Raw genomic sequence first — 26,694 nt, forward strand, 5'->3', positions numbered from 1 at the left:
TTATATTTTTAATGCTTTAGTTTTATAATTTGATTCCTTGTGCTTCAAAACAAATTTTGTACTGTATTTATCAAGAAAAAAACCATGTCCAACTTGTACCGGCGAATTGTCCAACTTGTAACACCAATTCCAAATTATACACTTTACCCTATTGTACATTTAAAAACTATAATTTGTGCATCAGACGCTTCCAATCGGTCGAATAGAACCAGAACAACAATAACTTAAGAGCGGAAAAATGTTAAAAATGTAATTAACTAATCACACTTATAAAACACAAGAAGAATTTTTTTAAATAAAAAAGAGGGTAGGAGGAAGTGGGGCACCTTTTAAATTGGGATTTTTCACCTATTTTTAAAAAAAAATTGAGCCTTACCGTAATATAATTTAGCTGCACAAACAGATTGAGCAGCTAAATTGCATTATGATATGGTTCATTTTTCCACGTAAACATAGATGAAAAATCTCAATTTCAAAGATGCCCCACTTCCCCCTTAGTATTATAATATCATAAGTCATAATTAGAAATGTCTGTCCTTCTGATTTCTTATATTCGATTCGTATATTTGTAGCATTTTAATTTTCATTGATTCAACTTAAAGAAAGAAATATTGATCCTAAAATGGTTCTAATTACCATCATGGAGCTCAAACAGTAAGAGAAATCGATTTTCTTTTTTCGCTGACCCCCTTCGTTGTAACAGCATTGTTTCGAGAATTTGTATTTAAAACCGCTATTATTTTCGACTTTCGTATAAGTTGTAGTCCTAAGTACAGGCTATATTGATGGATTTACGACTATGGCATAATGCAATGATTTGGAATCGGAACTGGAGTCGGATGAAGAAAAATTAAGATGATGTTTTCTTGCTCAAATTCAGACAAATTATATACAAATTTAAAATTAAAAATTACTGCTCTTTCTTTGAATATGAGCAGTAAAAATAAAAAGACCAACAAAGTGGGAGAAACAAGTTCTATAGTAGAGGCTAACATTTCGGCCTATGACCGAAAAATATGTTATTTTGAATTTTTCGAGTCAAATTTCATTTATTTCTCATAAAATTGAGATAAAAATAGATTTAATAGAAAGAAATTTAATAGATAATATAATTTATTTATTCAACTCTACATTAATCAACCTAATTGCATTGATCAAAATTGGCAATGATTATTCACTTATTATTCACGATTTATATGCCAAACGGTATGAGATATGCTTCCGATCTTTGGTGACCCCCCCCCCTTTAAGATGTAACTCATTCCTATTTTTTCTAACAAGGGTTTCTGGTTTTCCGGGTTTCGCTATGCAATTCTTGGGTTTCTCGGGTATCGCGATGCAAAGATTGGATTTCTCGGGATTCACAATTCAAAAAGTGGGATTCTATCGGGTACCGCTAAGCGTTTCTCGGACAATTTACAAGGGTTTCTCAATTTCAGTTACCCCTAGCGCTCCTTCCTAACAGTTCCTGACAATTTCTAAGGATGTTCTTAGTTCCCAAAAATTTATCGAGTTTCCTGAATTCTTGAATCTTTCTCAGTTTCGCTAGGAATCTCCGAGTTTCTAAGGGTCCTCAATATTTTTGTGGATTCTCAAGGATTCTTCAAAATTTCCGGGATTTCCTAACGGTTCCGAAGCCTGTTCCGGGTTATAGGGACTTCCGCCAGCTCCTGAACATTTTTAAACTTGTCCAGGTTTATAATAAACTTCCCGGACGAAGAGAAAACGGAATACATTATTCACCATGCACACATTTGGCATTCCTTATATTACACAATTGAATTACATAAATTAGAGATTTCACATTTGCTTGAATTACATATTTATGTAACTTAACAACAAGAATTGTTGTAAATAAGCAAACTAATGATTATTCGTGTAATTTTTATTTCTCATCTTTATTTACGTTGGTATTAAGGGGTTACATGGGTCTCTCAGGTCAAAAAAATCATTTATTTTTTTATTTTTTATTTCATAGTATAACATTGGAAAAATATTTTCTGAAAATTTCAAGTCAATTGGAGTAAAACTCTCGAAGGTAGAGCAGTTTTAGTTATGCATTCCGCTCGTTGCATATTGTTGTAAAACTTTAAACGCGATTTTCTCAAAACACCGTTTTACAATGTGGTAGTCAAGATTACTCAGAGTCTACTGAACCGATCTTTATGAAATTTTGCATACTTGTTTTGAGAAGTATTATCTATTGTTTGGAATGAAGGATTTGCACTTCCTTTAATCAGAAACATTTTTACAATAAAAAATGTGTTGAAAAATAGGATAAAATTGATACTTTTTTACAAAAACTTTTGCCAAAAACCTATAGCTATACCTATATTATAAATTTTGTTTTTTCAAAAATTCTTCATTCATCCAGAGGTCCATCTATTCCTCTCTAACAGAGTATATTTAGTTTTTTGATTTCATATGAACCTACTGGGAGAATCCTGCCTACCGCAAGGTCTGTTTTTTGGGGAATGGTTCCAAGAATCAACGGTCGAATTTTCAATTTTTTTTTTAATTTTGTTCTAAAGTTACTCTTTCACATCCCAAGAGTTGGAAGTTCTAGAATATTTTCGACACAATAAATTATTATCAGAAAAAAGACCTATTTTTGACCTGAGAGACCCATGTAACCCCTTAAAGGACATTCTAATCTAAGAATAATTTTTTTAGGGATTTTTTCGTTAAATCTTGTAAAGATGATGGGGTGACGCCAAGAGTGTATAATAACTGATGCTTTCTTGGCAGAGTTCAAGCAGTCAAACTTTCAATTTAATGAGAAATATTTGTAAACTTCTGCTTCAAAACTCAATCAAATTATTAAGAAAATGTTCATTGAATAATGTCACAAATAGCTTAATTGAGTTTGACTTTAATGTACCCTCAAGGAGATATTTCCTCTAATTAAGTTCTCCGTATTGTATATAATGATACAAATCAATTTGATTAATAAGGTAATGAGCATAATAATTGTCTTTGGTATTACTAATTGAAAGGCAAAGGATCTTTTTTTTTAATTTGCAATTGTTTTCCTTGCAGCAAAAACAATTTCTTTCTTTTGCAAAATGATTTTCTTTAGAGGTTGCATTTCTGTCGGATAACGAGATTGTCTGGGGAGTAACTAACTTAATGAGGAACCCCGTGGGTGGAAGTGGATGCTGGGGAGGATGGGATAGTCAACTACGCGACACTGTTTAATGTTCCTCGTGTCGCACATTCACAGGTTCCCGGTGGCATGAAAAGACGTGTACTTCGATGGTATGACTACAGCTGGTCCAGAGGACGTATTCAAGGCGGAGGAGACATTAATACAGCACTGGGTCTACTTCCTGACAAACTAAAGACAGAACTGGCGCTGCATGTGAATTTGAGTGTACTGAAAAAGGTAAAGTATATCCTGAAGACCTTTTTTATATATATTTCAATATTGTACCAGTTGGAGTATCTTCAAAGAGGATTCTTAACAGTAGTGTTTGGATTTGAAAAGTCGTGGTACTGTAACTATTTATTTTTTCTATTTAATTTTCTGTTTTACATTCATGATGACATAATTCAATTGACTGTGCCAAGAGTTGAATGCTTAATTTATGGATTTTCATCTCTCAATAGGTCACAATTTTTCAAGAGTGCCAGCCAGAGTTCTTGCATGACTTGGTGCTGAAAATGAAGGCATACATTTTCACTCCCGGCGATATGATTTGCCGAAAGGGTGAAGTGGCAAGAGAAATGTTCATAATTGCTGATGGTATTCTAGAGGTGCTGAGTGAGACTGGAAAAGTGCTGACGACTATGAAAGCTGGTGACTTTTTCGGAGAGATTGGCATCCTGAACTTGGATGGTCTCAATAAGTGAGAAAAACTTTATAAAGTTTCTTGTACAGTATATACTTATAAGGTGTAGGGAAACGAAAATGTTTGAATCATTTTTACTCGATCTATTAAGACCAAGTCATTTGGTAGATTTTTTCTTAATTTTCAAACTAGTAGATCTTTTGTACAACTTCATCGTTTTTGCTCAACTGAAATAAAATTTTAACATCCTACGAAATTGTCCTTTTCGATATAATCGTGTATACTAGTATAGGATAGAACAGCCAGAAACAGTTCTAAATGGGATTTTTTTATTAAAAGCTATCAATATGAATGGATATTCGATTTTCCTAGAGCGAAGAAAATCAAATAAAAAGATCTCGACAGAGATAATGTATTAAATTAAAAATTTAGTAATAAGTATGTTTATAAAGGGAAAATTCTTTAGGGGGAATTGGGGCACCTATGAATTGGGACAGCTTTGAAATTAGGGTTTTTCTCCTACACTTGAGTGAGAGAAATCTGAAATTGTTAAAATAACATTCCGGAAATGTTAATTTTACCCTGCAGTATTGATCCGAAATCGGTGTAACTATTACCCTTTTTAGGTGTATTGGGGGTTAACGTTAACCTTTTTCATGTTAATTTTACCCTTAAAAAGGTGTAATATTAACATTAAAAAATGTTGATATATTTTTACACCTAAAAAGTGTTAGTTATGAGGAAAAAAAGTTAATCGCACCCTCTTTTTTTTCTCAGTGTATTTATAAATGGAATTGAGCCTTATCATTATGTAATTAGTGATTCCAGAACCGGGTACCCGACCCGGGTACCCGGGTACGGATCTCAGGGGAACCGGGTACCCGGCAACTTCAAAATACCCGGGTATTTGGAATCACTATATGTAATTTAGCATCGCAGTTGGTTCCTTGAGCTAAATTATAATAAGATTCAGTTTCATTTGAAAATAGGAGAGAAAACCGAATTTCAAAACTGACCCAATTTAAAGCTACCCCAATTCCCCCCTTTCTATTTTGAATAGGTTCTTAAATAGGCTATTTCGGCTATTCAATCCTATATAGTTACAATTGATATTTTGGAGAGATGTTTCAGAATTTTCACGCTCAATTTAGCAACCAATTTATGTTACAATGATCATGTAAGATCGTACAACTATAAATGTTTATCGGGCATTTTCACACAATTCTATTGGAAATTTCCCTCAAAAACATACTGTATTTGCTATATAGTAATTGTGTGCCAAATGGTACGAATTTACATGATATTTGACCCACTTTTCAGTGAATTCCCATAGAAAACCAATTGTTAAACAAAGAGTTTGCAAACTAGTGGTAATTCTAGGAAGATGCACTTTGAAATGGGTGTTTGGGAAAAGTTTCCAAAGACCACTTCCTTGGTGCTAATGCAATTGTTGTGTGTGTTCAATTAGGCGTACAGCAGATGTTCGTTCTGTGGGGTATTCTGAGCTCTTTTCATTGTCCCGGGAAGACGTATTGGCGGCCATGAAGGACTATCCAGAAGCTCAGGAGATTCTTCAAACTCTGGGTCGAAAGCGCCTCATGGAGGTGAGATGTGTTAACAAGAGGCATGCCAAATTGCAGAGTGACAGGGAAGCTGCACAAGCTGCTGCCCAGGGAGACAGCTCTGAGAACAGTGCCTCAAAGCGGATTGTGGATAAATTGCGAAGCGACGTTAAGGGTATCAAGAATGTTCTGAGGAAATCGAGGTGAGTATTGTGGGTGGGAGAGATTGTTTGAGAAGCAATTACAGATGGGAATCAATTAATCAGGAAGCGATAATTAAAACTTATGCGAAAATTAACGAATGGAAATCAATTAATTGCAGAACTGGCAGACGAAGCAATGAATCCATAGAACTACAGCCATTGCACACAGGAACATCATTTTCGGGTGGGAGTAAAGCATCCAAGGGAAAATTAAAGCGAATGTCACACGTTAGGTCTGATGATATAGCAAATGATGATGATCACCAGCAACCACCAGAAAAATCACCAAGCCCCATTGGAGCGGGTCTTCCTCTGTTGTCGCGACTTCGATTGCTGAAGGAGAAACAAGTTCGTAAAATTCAATTAGTCTCACCCGTAAACTTAGCAAATTGGCTATCGTACAATTTCATTGATATATAGAACATTCACATGAGAAAACTACCCATAGGCATTTCCCATTAAACCATTGTTGTCTGAGTCACAGAAATCTACACAAGAAGGATACGGAAGGATATTTAATCTTTCTCCTTTCCAATTATCCACTTTTGTGCTTTGTTTATACTGTATTTAGTCATGTCAAAAATACCACAAGTTATCCTATTCCTCTCCTAAATGTTTATTCTGTGGTCCTGTGTGATTGTGTCACATTGTTTCCGTTTTGTCTCTGCACTCACAGGATCGTGAAGAACGTGCTGTGAAAGCTGCACCTCCAATGATTACATCACCCCACACTCATGTAACATCCACTGTATCACCACAGGAGTCAATTCAGGAGGAACCAGAACCTGAAGTCATTGGGGCAGGTCTCCCACTTTTGCAACGACTGAAACTTCTCAAGGCAAAAGAGGACAAAATTTCCAAAGAGGCATCATCGAAGGTAATAATAGAAATACCCTCGAAGGCTTTTGGTCAGTTACAATCAGTGATGGGTATGAATGTAGTTCAAATTTTCATTTCATTTACTTACGAGATTCAATTAAAAGTTTTCCAAATACAACAATACAGGTATAGGGTAAAATTGAGTAATTTGGAAAAGAAAACAAAGCAGAAATAGGGTGAAGTGGGGAACCTTTAAAATAGGACTTTTTCTACTATTTTTAAATGCAACTAGGCCTTTCACCGATATAATTTAGCTCCACAAATTAATTGTGTTCAGTTTAAGGTTTTATTAAAAAAAAGGAGAAAATGCCCGATTTTAAAGGTGCCTTATTTCAAAGGTGCCCCGCTTCCCCCTATAACCCATACTCGCAAGAATACTTCGTATTTTTTTCTTTTGTTTTTCGCGGAAAATCTCAGCAAAAGTGGGGTAGTTTAACAAAGGAGCAGTTCCAATTTTTGCATATAGGGTAAGTGTGCCAAATTCCGACCAGCTTGCAATTCCGGCCACCTTTTTTGTTCCTCGAATTTCCAAAAATTTTTAGTTTTTACATACTCCAGAGATTATACAATGCAAAAGAATAACAAAAAATGTAGCTTCGACAAACGAGATGACGTGAAAAAGACATTGGAAGAATTCCCGAAGGGCAAGGAACTATGACAATGAAGGTGGCCGAAATGGGGCACCAAAGCTATGTCTATATTTTTATTCATTTTAAAATGTATTAAGAATGATTTTAAAGTAAATAAAGACGATAAACTTTCTACAAGGTTCTAAGCAATACTCATTAAGTAGAAGGAATGAAAAAAAATCAATTTCTATTAAAGATATTGTAGTATAAAAATTAACGATTCATTTTTAAAATTGAATTAGTGATTTGTAAGTTTGGCGCGAGAGGCGCTAGTTGATTAGTCTTGTCAGAGTGCCCCGAGTGTGAACACGCGTTTGTAAAAGATTGAGAAATAAAATTATACTAAAATTCAGGTGTGGGGTGCCAAAATGACTCCAACTGTGGAAGATATTAAGAAGGAGTTGACCAGGATGGGGGTGTACTTCCCGGATGACGCAGACGAAGCGAAAATCCGTGAAATATTTGCTCATGCCATCGGACTCCCAGTTGAGGTTAGGAGCTGTGAGAGAAGTTTCCGGGGTTTTCCCGAGGCAGACGGCGCGAGGGGGCACTCATGGAACTCCACAGACGGTGGAGAGAACGCATACGGCGGAAAGGATGCAGACGGCGTCAATGTACTTGCGGAAAATGTGAATCTTGGCCTTTCAACGATGAAAATTGATGAAACACGTGGAGCTATTCCAAAAGATTCCAATGCAGACGGCGCAGCTTCTGGGGAAAGAAGCGACCCAGCTCGTAATGAGACAAATGCGGATATTCAGTGTCCACCTCTTTTGGCCACAATTGATATTCGAAGACTTTTGGAGCTGTCGGGCTCACGTGCACGAGCAACTGATGACTTGCCACCGATGAATTCCATGTCCTTGAGATTTTCTGACGTCGAGGGTGCTCTTGAATCCTTCAGTGGTGATGATGATTATCCGGTGCGCAAATGGATAGAATCGTTTGAAGACGTTTGCGCTGCTTTTGGAATCAGAGGGCCGGCTGAGATGGTGTTCGCAAGACGTATGCTGAAAGGGACAGCTAGAATGGTACTGAGGGCACACAATTCAACCACTTGGGGACAATTGAAAGATGTGCTTTTGTCAGAATTTGGTAGAAAGCTGTCAATTCGAGAGGTTCTCCAGAAGATGGACAAACGTATGCGCCTCAAAGATGAATCTCTTCATCGTTATGTTGTGGCAATGGAAGAGATTGCTGCCATGGCTGAAGGAATCACTGAAGAGGACATTATCAGTGCTGTTCTCAAAGGCTTGAGAGATGGAACATCAAATGCTGCTGTGCTTGCTGGAGCCAAAACGATGAAAGAATTGAAGGATTTAATACCAAGATATGAACGACAACCACTGAAGCCCATGAGCGACGGACGGGAAGTTAAGAATTCATCATCCAGTCGACCGATAAGCCAGAGGAAATGTTTCAACTGTTTCCAAATGGGGCATTTGTCTGCAAATTGCCCTAAACCAAAGAGAACACCAGGAAGTTGCTTCGCTTGTGGACAACTAGGACATTCGGTGAAGGATTGCACTACTGGAGCTGCCGTAGCTGCTGCTGTAGAGTCAGATGAGTCAGAGATTCCAATTACTGTACAGGTGAGTGTTGCTATTCATTGTAAGGAAGGTCTCGCGGTTAAAACAATTGTTGCCCTTCTGGATACAGGAAGCCCAGTAAGTTTGGTAAGAGCATCAGTAATTCCAAAAGATCTTTTAAATACCCAACATGAAATAATTTCACGATTCAGAGGTTTTGGCGGAACACCAATCACTTTCCTTGATGAATTGAACTGTACTTTAATACTGTCAGGAAAAGAGATTGAAATAAAGATTTTGGTGGTTCCAGATTCTTGTATGCCTATGAATTTGTTGTTGGGAAGAGATGCTCTCAAGAAGTTCGGTATACATTTACATTTTACCAACAAAGTGAAAGAAAATCAAGAAATGGGCTTGGTAGAGAATAGCGAGGCATTCCTTTACACAATCACAGAGTCTGGCTCAAACGCGGTAGATGTACAGGGATTGGGAGTGGATCGTAACGATGATGAGGCAAAAAGTCCAGTCAATATTGAGCGGGAAATAAAAAGTCAGCCGGATATAGATATGAGTGAACTTCCGGTTATTTGTTGCGGGTTCGAGGATTGTGTTGAAAATGATCAAGATTTTGAGTCTGATTTTGAAGATTTGGATAAAGTTGCTTTCAATGATCATTCCATCCAATTGATGATGGGAAATATCGAAATATTGGAGGAAAGTGGTTTCTGCCCTTTGGAGAACGCCATTTTGGCAGTCAGCAATGATGAGATTGATATCTGTACTTCGTTGTCAGAAGAACAGTCAACTGAATTGCGTTATTTAATTGAGAAGGAATATTTTGAGAAGTTCTCTTCGAATGGTGCACATGGCTCTAAATGTGAGATGGAGATTCGTTTGACCAATGATACGCCTTTCTATAGTCCGCCAAGGCGGCTTTCTTATGCAGAAAGGGGACAAGTACGTGAGATTGTCAATGATCTTTGTAGTAAGGGTGTGATTCGTCCTAGTAATTCTCCATACGCTTCACCAATTGTATTGGTGCAAAAGAAAAATGGTAGCACAAGAATGTGCATCGATTATCGCGCTTTAAATCACTTGACGGTCCGCGATAATTATCCTTTGCCACTGATTGACGATTGCTTAGAACAGTTGCGAAATAAGAAGATATTTTCTTTACTGGACCTTAAGAGTGGATTTCATCAGGTTAAAGTATCAGAGCAGTCGATCAAGTATACAGCGTTTGTCACGCCTGATGGGCAATACGAGTATACAATGATGCCTTTCGGTCTCAAAAATGCACCTTCTGTATTTCAAAGGTTCATTTCACAAATATTGAGAGAATTTATTGAAGAAGGCTCAATCATTGTCTATATGGACGATATAATGGTTGCGAGTGAAAGTTTCGAAGAGCACAAGGTTTTGCTTAAACGCGTTTTGAATTGCTTGGCAAAGAACGGACTTGATATCCAAGTGTCTAAGTGTAAGTTCGGATACTCCTCATTGGAATACTTGGGCTATGTCGTGTCAGAGAAGGGAATAAAGCCAAGTGATATACATCTTCGTGCGATTAAGAATTATCCAATTCCCACCTCAGTAAGAGCAGTTCGGGCATTTTTGGGGTTGTGTGCCTACCTGCGTAGATTTGTAGAGGGATTTTCAAAAATTGCGAGACCTCTTTTTGATCTGCTTAAGAAAGATGCCACGTTTGATTTCAATCAAGCATGCCAAGATGCTTTCATTAAGTTGAAAAGTCGATTGATTAGTTCCCCAGTCTTGGCATATTATGATCCTAAGCGGGAAACAGAACTCCATACGGACGCCAGTTCTATGGGATTTGGAGCAATGCTCTTACAGAGGCAGGATGACAAGAAGCTTCATCCAGTTGCATACTACTCGAAATGTACGACTGAATCCGAGGCTAAATATTCAAGTTTCATGCTAGAAACTCTTGCGGTTATTTATGCTCTCAGAAGATTTCGTGTGTACTTGGAAGGAATTAACTTTTTTATAGTAACGGATTGTATTGCTTTTGAACAAACAACCAAGAAAGCGCCCATGAATAGGCAGGTTGCTCGTTGGGTTATAGAATTGCAGGGATATTCATATACGATTGTTCACCGACGTGGTGAACTCATGCAGCATGTTGATGCATTGAGTCGTTGCTATTATGCAGGAGAAGTTGATTTGGACTTCCAATTGCGAGCTACACAAAGCAGAGACCCATTGATTTTGGAGATCAAAAAGAAGTTAGAGACTAAGGAAGATAAGCTTTACGTTTTGCGGGATGGATTGGTGTACAGGCGCGATCGTAGAAACCATGCATATTTTTATGTCCCTTGCGAAATGGAACAAGCTTTAATTCAAAAGATTCACGAGAAGGTTGGGCACCTCGGTATGAATAAGACCTATGATAAACTGAAGACACTTTATTGGTTCCCAAGTATGAACAAGAAGGTGGAAACATTTATACAAAACTGCGTAAAGTGTATGCTTTATTCTGCTCCGCCTAAAGATAATCGTCAAGATTTGCATAGTATTCCGAAGAAAGCTGTACCATTCCATACGCTTCACGTTGATCATGTGGGTCCTTTGCCTTCACTACAATCAAAGAGGAAACATGTACTAGTAGTCGTTGATGCGTTCACAAAGTACACTCGCTTGTACCCGGTTGCTTCCACGAGCACTAAGGAGGTCTGTTGTGCGCTGGCAAAGTATTTTGATTATTACAGTAGACCGGTGAGGATTGTTTCAGACAGAGGTAGTTGCTTTACCTCGCATGAGTTCAAGAGTTTTTTGGATGAGAAAAACGTAGAGCATGTAAAAGTCGCAGTTGCATCTCCTCAGGCCAATGGTCAAGTGGAAAGGGTTAATCGTGTCTTGTTGCCAATATTAGCGAAATTAAGTGAACCTGCACAGCACGCTGACTGGGTGAAGCAGATCTCACGTGCTGAATTTGCGCTGAATAACACTATTCATCGATCAATTGGTTGTACTCCCAGTCAATTGTTGTTTGGGGTAGATCAGAAGGGGCCTGACGTGGATGAACTCGCAGAATACTTAGAAGATAAGGCGGATCCGGTTGAACGAAATCTCAAAGACCTAAGAGACAGGGCTTCTCAGAATATTGAAAGGGTTCAAGCGTACAATGAAAAGCAATTTTCTCGTTTTCACCACAGTCCACGAACCTATGAAGTAGGCGATTTCATTCTCATTAAGAATGTTGACACAACGCCCGGCATTAATAAGAAATTAATGCCAAAATACAAGGGGCCTTATGTTGTTGAACGTGTGTTGCCTCATGATCGGTACGTTATCCGTGATATTGATGAATGCCAGGTAACTCAAATCCCCTATGAAGGTATTGTTGAAGCGAAAAACATGCGATTGTGGCGTGTCAATGATTGTGAGCCAGGTTCTGACACAGAGCAACATTCATCTCCTGAATTAGGGATAGATTTGCTTTTTGAAGAAAAATAAGTTTACACTCTGGGGTAGGTTAAATTTAACTTGTTTTTGTTTTTTTTATTTTTAATTTAAATAAGATTTAAATTATGGGTCAGAATTGGCCGAGCTGCAGTATAAAAATTAACGATTCATTTTTTAAATTGAATTAGTGATTTGTAAGTTTGGCGCGAGAGGCGCTAGTTGATTAGTCTTGTCAGAGTGCCCCGAGTGTGAACACGCGTTTGTAAAAGATTGAGAAATAAAATTATACTAAAATATTACATTTCAAACTTGAGACTTTGGCGCTTGCATGCAACTATGCCGAAATTTGGCACACTTATCCTATCTAATTTTTCCTTGAAAACATTGGAGTTAAACTTTTATATGTATTACTAAAGCCGTACCTAAGCCCAATTATTCATTTTGTAAGGCTTCTCGATTGAGTTATGCAATTGATTTTATAAAACTACATCAAAATGAAACTTTTTGGGATGTTTTATTTTGACAAATTTCTGAACCATTGCAGTTATACATCGAAGTAGTAACAAAATTATAATAATTTACTAGTGGTCTCATAATTATAATAAGGTATTTAGAAATTTCATTTGCTGCCTAATTCTGCCCCGGTCTCCCACATGGGGCTTTCTAACATACTGCAGTGATATAGTAAGACAATAGAGGTGTTAAAGAATTCATTAATTTCATCCTTTCCATCCATGTTATGATTTGGTGTAGGGTAAATTAAGCTAATTCAAAACCTGCTTCAAATGGAAATTTTTCGCTACTCCAGATGGAAACGTCACTGTTTTCATGATAAATACAGTAGGGGAAAGTCGTCTGCCTTTAAATGCAGCAGCCTTCAAATGTTGCGATTTTTTCGTTGTTCTCAAAAGCATAAATTATATTCTATTAACTATTAGGTAGCTATCCATCATCCTCACAAGTCATCAAAAAATGGAGAGCCTAGCTCCTATTTCCTAGATGCTAGATAAAAAAAAATGAAAATGAGCTCTAAACTGTAATTTTGATGTTCCACAAATCATGTGATTTTTCATAGTAAAAATCATTTTACAAATAAATCTTCCATTGTGACACATAGAAGGTTAATCAGGCTTAATATTTCTGTTAATACATTTTGGTTCAGATGACACAATTTTTGTGGGTGGCAAAAATTTGAAAATATCACCCTGCAGCAGCCTTCAAATGCTAATGTCGTGTGCCTTTAAATCCTATCTTTCCATACATCAAAACATGTGAAATCGAACTCCTACTTTTCTCTGACGAACGTCATACAAATACTTATAACCTGCTATCTTGCTCCGGTCGGGATGTTTCAAATTGACAATTTTCAACTTCAATGGCTTTTTCTTCCAAATTTTCATGTGCAAAACAGTGCTTCAGAAAATTGTGAAGAAAAGTTATTGTGTAGGGGAAGGTCGTCTGCCTTCAAACGAAAAATGGAGTTCCAAATTTAAGATTTTTTTCTGAAGAATCCACAAAATGGATTTTATTTTCTACTACACCAAAAAATTCGCTTGTTTATTCAGCGTATATGCTTACCTCATTTAGCACTTACAAGTCCTCAGTTTTTCCTTCTGAGGAAATTAAAAAAGTGATGTCGATTTGTATGAAGGCAGCTGGCATAGTCTGCCTTTAAACGCGAGGCAGCTACCTTTAAATGTTTTTTTTTTCACTGAGAATATTGAATCAATAAAACTAAATGGGCTATAAATGATTAGGTTGGAGCCTAACGTACTCAGTAAAATCGTCACTGCAGTCTAAAGACATTAAACAATAACTTTTCTTCACATTTTTCTGAAGCACTGTTTTGCACTTGAAAATTTGGAAGAAAAAGCCATTGAAGTTGACAATTGTCAACTTGAAACATCCCGGCCGGAGCAAGATAGCGGGTTATAAGTATTTGTATGACGTTCGTCAGAGAAAAGTAGGAGTTCGATTTCACTTGTTTTGATGTATGGAAAGACAGGATTTAAAGGCACACGACATTAGCATTTAAAGGCTGCTGCAGGGTGACATTTGCAAATTTTTGCCACCCACAAAAATTGTGTCATCTGAACCAAAATGTATTAACAGAAATATTAAGCCTGATTAACCTTCTATGTGTCACAGTGGAAGATTTATTTGTAAAATGATTTTTACTATGAAAAATCACATGATTTGTGGAACATCAAAATTACAGTTTAGAGCTCATTTTCATTTTTTTTTATCTAGCATCTAGGAAATAGGAGCTAGGCTCTCCATTTTTTGATGATTTGTGAGGATGATGGATAGCTACCTAATAGTTAATAGAATATAATTTATGCTTTTGAGAACAACGAAAAAATCGCAACATTTAAAGGCTGCTGCATTTAAAGGCAGACGACTTTCCCCTAATGTCTTTTGACTGCAGTGATGATTTTAGTGAGTGCGTTAGGCTTCAATCTAATCATTTATAGCCCATTTAGTTTTATTGATTCAATATTCTCAGTGAAAAAAAAAACATTTAAAGGCAGCTGCCTCGCGTTTGAAGGCAGACTATGCCAGCTGCCTTCATACAAATCGACATCACTTTTTTAATTTCCTCAGAAGAAAAAACTGAGGACTTGCGAGTGCTAAATGAGGTAATCATATACGCCGAATGAACAAGAGAATTTTTTGGTGTAGTAGAAAATAAAATCCATTTTGTGGATTCTTCAGAAAAAAATCTTAAATTTGGAACTCCATTTTTCGTTTGAAGGCAGACGACTTTCCCCTACTAAATTATTATATTTATTAATTTTCTATACCACAGTTTCATTATTTAGTCAATTTTGCTCCAAGTAAAGCAAAAATCCATTCATATTCATAAATTTTAATTTGTTAATTTCTCAGAAAAATTAAAAGTGTACCTTTTCACCATGAAATTTTTCATCGATCGACTATGTATCCAATGAAAACCAATGAGGTGACTCTTGTTTATTCGTTTTGTTCAACATTTATGTCATATTTATGGCTAATTTTTGTTAAATTAACTGCTAATCTTTATTGTTAATGGCACGTGAAATTTTTAAATGAAATAATTACTTATTTCGTGAACAAAAAGGGTTTTTCTGAAGTGTCTGCAAATGCTTCAATAGGAAACTTCGGAAATATGATTTTTTTGGAGAGATTTTTTTATTGTTTTAGATGGGAAAGATGAAAAAACCAGGAATAAGAACAAATCCTGCATTCAGGAGCAACTCAACAAGGTTTTGGAAGCCTATCGTCGCGGTTTCACTTACACTGTTTGTCTCCAATTAGAAACTTTTCCTTGTCTCCATTTGGATTAATTTGTTTCCAATAGAAGCATTTTACACTCGCGCATTTTTTTGTATTTAAGAAGTTTTCAAATGATATCTAAAGAATTTTCACTAAACAGTAACATTCTAGAAGAGTCAAGGAACAAACTTATGTAATTCTCTTCAGAAAAATATTAATTTATGTGTTGAATCTTCTGTCAATGTTAAAGCGTTTGGAAATGGTTTTGAATTAGGACATTTACCCTACGGGGTCAATGTATTGAAAAGCTCCTCAGTATTGCGCAGATGGGATACTTTCAGATAATTTCAAGAGAAAATCAGAAGAAATATTCCTCCAAGTTTAACTTGGAATTCACCAAAAACAACATCTCTAGAAAAACAATCTTCCTTCACATTTTTGAAAAATTTTGCACAACAGTTCATCAAATATCACCCCAGGGAATTTTCAAAAACGTTTTTCGCAGTTTTTCTAGCAGATTGTCTTCAAATATAAGATAAAAAATAACCTTGATGAATTTCATTCTAATGTGAAAGACAAGGTGAAGGATACAATTAAAAAAAATATCTGAACGCTAGACAAATTATTATTTATTTTATTTCGATGTTTCGATGTAAATTTATTATTCAGTTTACAATGTTTCGTGAAAAATGTCCATTCAAACGCTTCAATCATTTGCACCGGGCGGAAATCGAACTCACAACTGTGACAGTCGACCCGAGGGTCACACCGCCCAAGAGCAGAACGCTCTTACCAATTGCACCACGGACCCCCCACTAGACAAATTATCTTTACAAATTTTTTAAGAACAGTTTTTAAAGCAAATTTCTGACGGAATTTACTCATAGTGTGTAGATATTTTTAGTCCTTATCTAATTTTAAAACTTTCTAAATATTTCAATGTGTCACTAATACAATTTTTCAGTACAATCATTCATTATACATATACTTTATGGGGAATTTAAAATATTTTTGATACGACCAGAATGGTGTTTCGATGATATTCTAAAATTATCAGGTAGAGATGCTATGATAAACAACAGCTATGCTTTAATTTCAACTCTACATTGAAATTGCATTAAATGAAATAAATATTTATAAGCCGTCAATTTATTTTAGGATTCATAAAATGATTATTGATCCTATAAAACATTCATCTGCAATAATTTTTTAATTATAGAATTAAACCGTGTTACTGTTTGATTTCTCCAACAATTTGTCTTTTTGCCAAGTTTAAATGTCAGAGTATTTTTTAACATCCTAAAAATTAAATTAAATTAAAATTATCAAATATTACCTAGGAAAAATGTAAATTATTTGTATGTAGCTTTTTATTATTTCTGGAAATATTTAAAGTAAAAATCAAATAAATTGCTCATTCCCATCACTGAGAGAGCTGCAGTATTTAAATACAGAACTAATACTTAAATTTTTGCATTTAGAGTCAAATCGTAACGACACAGAGCACAATATCAGTTCCTGCAACAACATCTTGTATCCTCTCAAGTGCGCCTAGTATTAAGCAAACCTCCACTGTCCTGACTCCAAGTACATGTCTCGCTAATCCGTCCCCACTGCCAAAACCCACCCTCAAGGTCTCCTTCAGGGATCGTATAAAGGCCATCCAGGGTGCATCATCGGCACCCAGTGAACCAAAAATACCCGAAAAGGACGAAGCTCATGCTCAACCAACGACGGAATCATCCAGCGACAGTATGAAGCAGCAATTGTTGCCATCGGCCGCATCAATTATCATCACAAAGATATCAAAACCGTCCACGAGTATCTCTCTCAAGGAGAAAATCAAGTCCTCTTTGGGTGGGGCACCCAAGGAGGAGCCTCTCAAACCCTGGTCCAAACTCAAGCTGGCCACTGTAGTGAGTTCTGGTGGGAGTTACACGAGTCTCAATAATAGCTTTACAGAAGAGTCCCCTACGGCATCTGTGCCCAAAACAACGGGATCAGACTCACGACCTATCTCCACTACGTCAATAGCTCCAATAAGGCCTACCGATTGGAAGTTGCCTAAGAGAAAGGGATCCAAGAGCAAAGATCATCGAGCAAGTGTTAGCGATAGTGAGCAATCGATATCATCTCAAATGAAAGCAAAATCCATCAAGCTTCAAAGGAAACCTAAGAACTACAGATCAGTCGATGATCTATCGCCTGAGTACAGTGGTTTACCATTCGTGAAGAAATTGAAGATTCTCAATGAACGGCAGAAGTTGGCGGAGTTGGAACACGTCATCCAAACAAGAAGCTTCAGCCTCGACTGTCCCGAAGCTGCTGTGACTCCTGTGGAAGAACCACTAACGCGAAGTCACAGTGAAGCATCAGGCATGGCTCGAGGAAGGCCCGTTAAAGTTTGTGCCCCATCGAGTGTGCCTATTCATGAGATGGACTACTTGCAGCAACCCTTGTCACCAGAATCCAATGAGACCTTAGAACGCCGACATCTGAAGAGCATCCTGAAGCGTATGACGGAGGATGGAAAGTCGAAAGAGTCAGTTGAGCCGATGTTGGGTCAACTGGCAGACGAGGAGGGTGTTATAAGGGCACCAACGATGGAAGGGTACGTGGCAAGACACAGCAAATTTATGAAGAGCGTAACCTTCAATAACACTCTTTCCAGTCCGCCACACAGTGCTAATTCACTGATTGAGGCGACATCAGATGAACAAATCCCCCCACAACCCAGTACTCCTTCCAGCGCACAAGTTCCCGATACCCAATTCCCACAACCTCCTTCTGTATCACTACCCCTCACCTTAACCACAACTACCATTACCAAGAGTCCCACGGCGCCCACGAAGGAGGACACACATGAGACCTCCAGCAATGGGCGTATCATCAAGGAGGAGGGCGAGGAGCCTCCTGATCATGGAAGGCTCATATCCGCTGACTCCCCATTCAATTTGTCGAAGCAGAGGAAGTTCTTCAAAGGTAATTCGACCAGTATAGCAAGAAGCCAAATAAATCTTCATTTCACCCTCAGTGTTATGTGGCAGAAAAAAAATGAAAATGTGCTTGATCAGGATGCCCTTTCATTTTTCCTGTCGATGTATGTTTGTCTCTTTTTTTTCTCTTGTATTTTTAGGACAAATTTTATAGGATCAACCCTCTGCACGTTACCCTGTCGCTTTGTGTAATATAAATAGATTTTCTTTCTTGCTAATAACTGTAACACTTTCTAATGTTAATTAGGAGGACAATAAATAAATAAATCGCTTTGCTTCAATTCTTGGATCAAGATTACAAGATTACGATCAATAGATGCTTTCAAAATTTTGGTATTCAACAGTCAATAAATCTTGATAATTTCAAAATTCTTGAAATACAATGAATGTGCATTTCATATTCTAAGTTTCTTTGCTTAGATCCTTATGCCGGGTTCTTGTTCGCTCCGATCTTGCGCCTGCAATCTAGGCAAAATGGTTACCACCATTTTTTGGCACCTTAATGATTTTATCTACGGTTCGACAGTACCAATTGCAATCTTTGTAATGTTAAAGGAAAGGTCTTAGATTACTCAACAACTTCCTTAAAAAGAAGATGACTGAATCATGAATCTTGTACGGCACATAGTTTTTGTTGAATTTATTGATCTTCACAAAGTCTATGTAGAACAAGTAGAAGAAACAAAGAATTATTTATTGTCCTCCTGATACAGACAGCCTTCCCCATGTGATCGATGACTAATATGCTTGAGCAAGTCTTTGCAGAGAACTCCTCCACAACTCAACTCACAGTGCAAAATCACAACACAGCCACACAAAAATGGACAAATAGCAAAAATCCCTGTATATAATAAATATAGTAAAAAAAATCACAACTGAGACACTGTATGATCACTACCGTAGAAGACCTCCACAGATCACCCTCTGGATTTTTCTTTTATGATTTCAGCACCATTTTAGAAGGATTGTTAACTTAGTATTTTGCTGCTTGCAGGATCACTTGAGGATCAGGAATACTTTGGCGAAGTGCTACTTGGCGTTCGTCAAGTAATCCAGAATCACTTGCGTGAGGTACAGGGAAAGTTTCAGGATAAGTTCTTCTCGATGGAAGCTGAGATACAGAAACGCGATGATATCATCTCTCAGCTACAGAATCGCATAGCTGAACTGGAACGACATGGTGATGGGGAACTCGCAATGACACCAATCGGTGAGGTGGATCGCGAAGCGGGTTCCTCAGGTTCGGGTAGCTCTGCTTCAAGCATAGAGCTCCCGTTCATGGTGAGTAATGTAAGTGTTGTGAGACGTCCACGTGAAGCCAAGATCACTGTTGTGTGTGTGCTTCTGCTTTTGAGTCTCTCTGTTGTCTGACTATCTGCATCTATGGACGATCTTATGGGTACGATCTCTTACAGCGTGGTGACTCCTTGGATACGATATTCGCGTCATCGCCACCATCGGAACCGGATCGAAGACCAAAGTGTCGGATGAGGAAGCGCAATTCACCAAAGCATCGCAGTGAACGCACAAACAATCGATCGTGGGAAGAGAGTAGCGATCAGGAGAGTATAGAAATGCAAGAATTGCCGCGATCACTTAGTCCATATCGAGAGGAGGTGCTAGTTCAGGACATCACGGGGAATCTCAAGAGAATCAGTGCTGACAGTGTGATCCTCAACATTGAAGACAGTTCAGCTAGCTATAGCTCAAGCGAATCTCAAGTAGATGGTCCAGATGATGAAGATGATGAAACACGCGATGATGAACTTCACTGCGACGACTGGGAGATTAGGATGCTAGCGGCAGAGATGGACCGTCGAGAACAGTCTGAATCGACTCTGTCAGTGGTGGCCGAGGCGTCAGGAAGTCATGAGGAGGAAAATATAGTTCGGAGAAGACGGAAACGAAGCGATACGGATACGGAACAGAGTGAACATGAACCAGAGGTTGTGACCAGTAGACCGAGAGCGGGTAGCCTAGATCATCACAATCTGAGACGAGCAGGATTCGGTAGCCGTCCCAAAAGCGTCTTCAAAGCAATGAGTTTTGATCGTGACAAAGACAGACTCTGAGAATTAACATGCGAAATCTGCATGTACGTGTGCATCGACTAGAGTTGATCACAAAAAGGACATTTCAAATGATATTTTTTAGCAATTAGTTCCGTGAATTAAGAAAAAAAAAAGGATTACAATTTAATATTTAATTCGACCAGCATTGTGATTTAATAAAAAAAAAACTTTAGTGTATTAAAGGAAAAAGTAAAGAAAAGATGAAGATTAAAAAGCAACAAATAGACCCCTTTTTATTCTTATTGATAAATTCCTTCCATTTCAGATCGTTGATTATAGAAGTGAAAAAGAATTATAAGATAAAAAATAAATAAAAAAAAGTAAATAAAAATGACTCAAGTATTGGAATAAATTAGGAAAAGAAATACAATTCAGGCTTACTCGAAAGTTGAGTAATTAATTTCTTTAATTGCAATAATTTAACTACGTTTACTGACAAAGAAAAAAAAAGAATTGATAAGAATAAAAATTTTAGGAGAAAGAAAAACATAAAATATTTATTGAATAAAAATGATAAATGGTATTTAAAAAAAAATCTGTAAACAATAATTTTGTAGGAAAAAAACATGAAATACCAAAAAAAAAAAAAGAAAACCAATTTTCTGTGATATGCGCGAATGCGATGTGTGGGCGAGAAAAATATGAACGGAAAAATTATTTAAAAGAAAAAATACACACTAAAACAAGTAATAAGAAAAAGAAAAGTATTAAAACATAGAATTAACATATCAAGGTGACATGAAAACGTTGATTTAATAATTCTTCAAAGTAGAAAGTTTCTGGCAACAATTGATTTTTTTATGTTTTTGAAATCACAAAACAACACACAAACACACGAATGGCAGGATATGGAATTGTTGGTGAATTTTCTTTGCTCACAGACCACAAAAAGTGCCAAAATATGGATCAAATTTCCCTTATGTAGAATTGTTTCACTAAACACCTTCCCTCACCAAAAACGAAAATATCTAGAAACTTTTGCTCAGTAACTCAAAAACTTGCATGTTCCTTCTACGTATAATTAGCAGATCTACAGTTCTGTGCAAAATAAAATGTTAATCACTTCAAAACCACAAGATAAATAGAAATATGTTCAGGAAGTTATAATAACTTTGATTTCATTTAGTTGTTTACTATCTATTGAACTCATTGAACACCTTTTTTTAAATTAAAATACATTTTAGATTTTTAATAAACAGATAATAATTAGATTTTTAAGAACATAATAGTAGTTCTTGATTAATCCTATAGCCCTAATTGAATTTTAAAGTGCTCCACCTCTCAATATTACTAAGGTAACTGTACCAAATTTCGGACAGCTTACAATTTCGACCAGTTCTTTTGTTCTTCAAATTTCCATAATTTTGTAGTTTTTGCATATTCTAAAGATTATACAATGCAAAAACAAACAAAAAATCGTATCGACGAACGAGATGATGTAAGAAAAGACTTTGTAAAAACTCCAGAAAGATAGGAAACTATGAGGATCAAGCTGGCCTAAATATTACCCAAAACAATGTCTTATTCTTATTAATTTTAAAATTCATTGAAAAGATTTTAATGAAAACAAAGCAAGGTTCCAAGCAACACCCTTGGAAAAGAAGTAATAAAAAAACAATTTGCATTGAAAATATTACATTTAAAACTTAAGACTTTGGCGCTTGCATGTAACTATGCCGAAATTTGGTACACTTACCCTAATGGTTTTACAAATGCTCAATTATTATTGTTTAGTAAAATCTGGTCAAGAGGTTTATTATTTTAGTAAACGAAAATCCGAGGTGAAAATCTGATTGAAAAAAATCTAACTATAATCTAATTCAGATCGGAGTTATTCGAATGGCATCTTGACGGTTTCAATAATCTGTCAAGTTTTTGTTTTTTAAATGGATTATAAAAACTAAAACTTCTCTAATGTCTTTTTTTATTATTCCTTCCTTAAAATTGTTATTCTAATCCTGAAAAAAATTTAAAAAGAAATTGTATTGAACTATGTATCTTCGAGACTTTGAACAACAAATCCAAAGAACAAAATTTTGATCCGAATAGCAAAGCGGATGTCTTTACATTTTGTATCCCAATTTTCCGAATAAAAAAACGGGCACTGAAGTTCTTAAAATTTTAAATGTAATACATCTGCTCTGAAAGATAACAGATATTGGTTCATATTTTTTTCTATAATATTGGATAAATTTATAAAATAATTTGAATTTACCCTCTTATGAGACAAAAATCGAGAATAAGTATTTAACTTGTAAAATTTGATAGTAACGGAATAGGTAAAGTAAAGAACTTCTATTCGACGATCCTAAGCCATAATCGTATGAGAATTTGGGTAAATCTTTAGTGGCAAATTTTATGGGCTAAATATTCTCAAGGATTAGCCTGAAGGTATTTGAGCCCTAACAAAATTGATTTCTTTTCGATGGATGGAAATTCTCGATTACTTCAGGTTTCTTTGATTTGTCTTTTTCACATCTCTCCCAAAGACACTTCTGGTGATAATTTAAAGTATCCCGAAAACTCATGTTTTAAAAAATCTTTTGTTCATGTACGAGGTTGATTCATCTACCAACAGAAAATGTTTGGTTTGTTTATTTTAAATAAATCTACTATAATGGCCTCTACACACTAGAGTCATTTATGTCCATGTTGAAGAGTTTTTCCTACACAAGCGTAGGAAATTTGCTTTAATATGGACATAAATTTCTCTAGTGTGTAGAGGCCATAAGAGTATAATACCTTGTTTACTGCAAATATATTTCTTTTCAAAAGTTCTCAGAAAATAAGATCACAAAGGCTGTTATTTTTTTAATTTTTAAATTAAAATTTCAGAAAATATTGTTTAAATTTAAATCCCATTTCATCTTATAAAATAAGTTGTTATTATGAAAATTTAAAAAAAAATGTCATTCAAGCACTAAACCATTCTCTCTAGGAAAAGTGCAAAATATTTCAGTAAAATCGATCCATTAGTTTTCGAAAAAAATTTCTACTGATTTTAAAAATTGAATTTTAACTCCTTTTTTACTGATATGCAAAAAAGTAGCGATATAATTTTTTCTAGGCTTATTAGTCCAATAGACTCAAAAATATCATTAGAACTTTATTATTATTTTTTTAATTTAGGCACCAAGTCATGTAATATTAAACTTTTTAGAACTTATTTCGCTTCTAAAATTTACATTTTTATTTTTTTATTTTCAAATTTTCTAAATACAAAGTAGACCAACATACCTTTCAGTAAAAAGATTAATTTATTTTAGTTAGGGTAAGTGTGCCAAATTTCGGCATAGTTGCATGCAAGCGCCAAAGTCTCAAGTTTGAAATGTAACATTTTAAATACAAATTGATTTTTTTATTCTTTCTTCTGAAAGAGTGTTGCTTGGAACCTTGTAAAGAGTTTACTGTCTTTATTTACTCTAAAATCATTCTTAATACATTTTAAAATGAATAAAAATATAGACATAGCATTGGTGCCCTATTTCGGCCACCTTCATTCTCATAGTTCCTTGCCCTTCGGGAATTATTCCAATATCTTTTTCACGTTATCTCGTTTGTCGAGCATACATTTTTTGTTATTCTTTTGCATTGTATAATCTCTAGAGTACGTGAAATCCAAAAGTTCATGGAAATTCGAGGAACAAAAAAGGTGGCCGAAATTGCAAGCTGGCCGGAATTTGGCACACTTACCCTAAGTCACTTTAAATCAGTATTTTTCTTGAATTTGGAAATGAGATTTTTAGCACAAAAAAATATTCCTACTTTTTCTCTGACCTGTCACATAAAATTGGGGATAGCAAAGAAACGAAGAGTCAAAATGAGTTCAAACCTTCAGAAGATGTCAGTAATGGTGACTATACACTAGACAAATTTATGTCCATATTAAAGAGTTTTTCCTACACAAGCGTAGGTAATTTGCTTCAATATGGACATAAATTTCTCTAGTGTGTGGAGGCCATTTGACTATGACTGAGAGCCCAATAGCAATTTTAAATAAATAATACCTGTTGTCTCAGTCAGTAAATGCAATTTTTATGGTGCTACTCTGGAGTGACTCTTAAACGGCTTAAACGTAGTTAGAGGGTTAAGAATATACTGTATTTTCTCTTCAAAATAGCGATTAATATTTTACTGGTCAAGCATGATGATAAAAAGGTCTTAAATCTTTTTTATCATCAACCTTTTTATCAGTCTAGTTTAATTTCGAATGATTTGAAAATTAAAAAATTAATTCTTGAGAAGCTATACTAATATAAATAAAGATAAAAAAAACTTTTTTTTTAAACTTTGAAAAACTCACGCCACCCTTTGATTTGAAAATTCTTACCAAGAAGAATAGAATTATTTTATAATATATAAATAACGGTACTTTTTAGGCTATTGGTGTCTAAAATTTGTAAATGACTCAAGGATAATTTTCCTAACACAAACTGTATCCCTAAATCTTTATTTTCGTGATTTTTTTTAGATTTTTTTCTTGAGTTCTTGAATTTCTCCACAAAAAATTAGGCTAGACCAGAGTTACTGAAGGTCATAGACTTAGAGTACGTACCGCAATCCAGATTGAAAAAATTTGAATAAGTTCAGACTTAAAAATAATCTCATTTACTTAGAATTTTTTTCTTATTTTATTTACTATTGTATTTCCTTCTTTTCTAAAATGGATTTTAATCCGATTTTCTTTGTCCACTTTAGGTGTTTTGAAATTACATCTCTAACTAAGAGATGTATCTTCAATGTACAATGTGCATAATCATGTTTGTGTCGATCTTAAATTTCAAACATTGCTAAACATTCTTTAGATTTTTAAAAATAATGACTTTTTTATATTCCTCTTTCTTGAAAATATAAATGGACAAAATTAAATATCTTGATTCAAAAACATTACAATTGTATAATTGACAAAATGTTTATGTTGACGTACGGAACAATATAAATTTTGTGCAATCTTTTATCGAAAACAAGCTCTAATTGACTCACCTAGGATAGAACGGCCTAATTCAGAACCTGTTCTAAATAGAAATCTTCATAATTCCTAATGGGTAGGGGAAAGTACTCTCCCTTCGAGCGTTCATGCCTTCGAATAATGTGAATTTTCTTTTAGTTTTCCTAATAGACTTACACATTTCCATTAAATATTAGTTGGCTTATCATCAATTGTTGATAATTCCGTGATAATTTAGTGTAAATCTCTTACGAAAAACAAAAGAAATTCACATTATTCGAAGGCATGAACGTTCGAAGGGAGAGCACTTTCCCTTATGCAAAATTTTCCTTATTAAATACAGATTGGTAGGGTAACTGTGCCAAATTTCGGCATAGTTGCGTGCAAGCGCCAAAGTCTCAAGTTTGAAATATAATATTTTTAATACAAATTGATTTTTTTATTCCTTCTTCTTAAGGAGTGTTTCTTGGAACCTTATAGGCAGTTTATCGTCCTTATTTCACTCAAATCATTCTTATTCCATTTTAAAATGAATAAAAATTTGGTGGCCTATTTCGGCCACCTTCATTCTTATAGTTTCTTGCCTTCCCAGAATTTTTCCTGTGTCTTTTTTACATTATCTCATTTGTCAAAGCGACATTTTTGTTATTATTTTTGCATTGTTTGATCTCTAGAATATGCAAAAACTAAAAATTCTTACTCTATTGGTAAGTTTCAACAGAAATGAAACCACTTGGAGTAGGTTCTCAATTAAGCTATTCCACCCTATTGAAGTTTAAGAAATAATATCTATTTAAAAAGGAATAATTGTGCGCATTTCTTTATTTTAAAAATATTCAGTGATAATATTTGTTTTGCACAGAACAAGATTTCAGCTTCTTTTCAAAGCTCAATATCTATCTTAAAAGCTCACGACAAACACCAAAAAATCAACCCCAATAATTTATTACAAATTAACGAGCTTTCAGCTTTCAAATTTAAGACAGTTTCTAAGGCTCTCTGCAGAAGAAGTTCTCTTAAACGAATTGCAAAGAGTCCACAAAAATGACAAAATATATAATTGACAGAACAAAAAAAATTAGCAGAGAAAATTATTAAATTTATAATAAAAAAAAGATTGTAGAGATGAAAAAGAGAGGTATAATAGAATAAATATTTAAACAGAGAATGAAGAAACTATATTACACGAAAATAATGAAAATACTTATTAAAGAAAAAATAGAGGAAATAAACTTTAAAATAAACACGTTCGACCAAGTAAAATTTCATATATTGTAGCAAAGTATATTTTTTAAATATTTGAAGAAGAGAAAAAAAACAACCCAAGTACAGCACAAGAACCGTTTAATTATTTTGTCTTTGTAATGATGATACAACATCAACGTCATTAACAATGAATTTATA

The 26,694-nt window shown here is 35.4% G+C and overlaps 1 protein-coding gene across 7 annotated transcripts in view; it reads left to right on the forward strand.

Moving 5' to 3' along the window:
* Nucleotides 1–22,322, forward strand: part of LOC129804572 (uncharacterized) — a 120,839-nt gene extending 98,517 nt beyond the window's left edge. For 2 of the 7 annotated variants that reach the window (XM_055852010.1, XM_055852053.1), the window contains 9 exons: nt 3,224–3,385; nt 3,610–3,848; nt 5,260–5,556; nt 5,676–5,904; nt 6,233–6,433; nt 16,756–17,885; nt 17,946–18,256; nt 19,265–19,560; nt 19,686–22,322. In XM_055852010.1, the coding sequence (XP_055707985.1) occupies nt 3,224–3,385; nt 3,610–3,848; nt 5,260–5,556; nt 5,676–5,904; nt 6,233–6,433; nt 16,756–17,885; nt 17,946–18,256; nt 19,265–19,560; nt 19,686–20,342 (3,522 nt within the window). In that variant the 3' untranslated portion in view covers nt 20,343–22,322. Of the gene's footprint in view, nt 1–3,223; nt 3,386–3,609; nt 3,849–5,259; nt 5,557–5,675; nt 5,905–6,232; nt 6,434–16,755; nt 18,257–19,264; nt 19,561–19,685 lie in introns of all 7 variants that reach the window. The other 5 variants (XM_055851990.1, XM_055852030.1, XM_055851999.1 and 2 more) reach the window with 3 other exon arrangements.
* Nucleotides 22,323–26,694: the final 4,372 nt, after the last annotated feature.

The sequence above is a fragment of the Phlebotomus papatasi genome, chromosome 1 (assembly GCF_024763615.1).
Source record: "Phlebotomus papatasi isolate M1 chromosome 1, Ppap_2.1, whole genome shotgun sequence".
Classification (NCBI taxonomy): Eukaryota; Metazoa; Arthropoda; class Insecta; order Diptera; family Psychodidae; genus Phlebotomus; species Phlebotomus papatasi.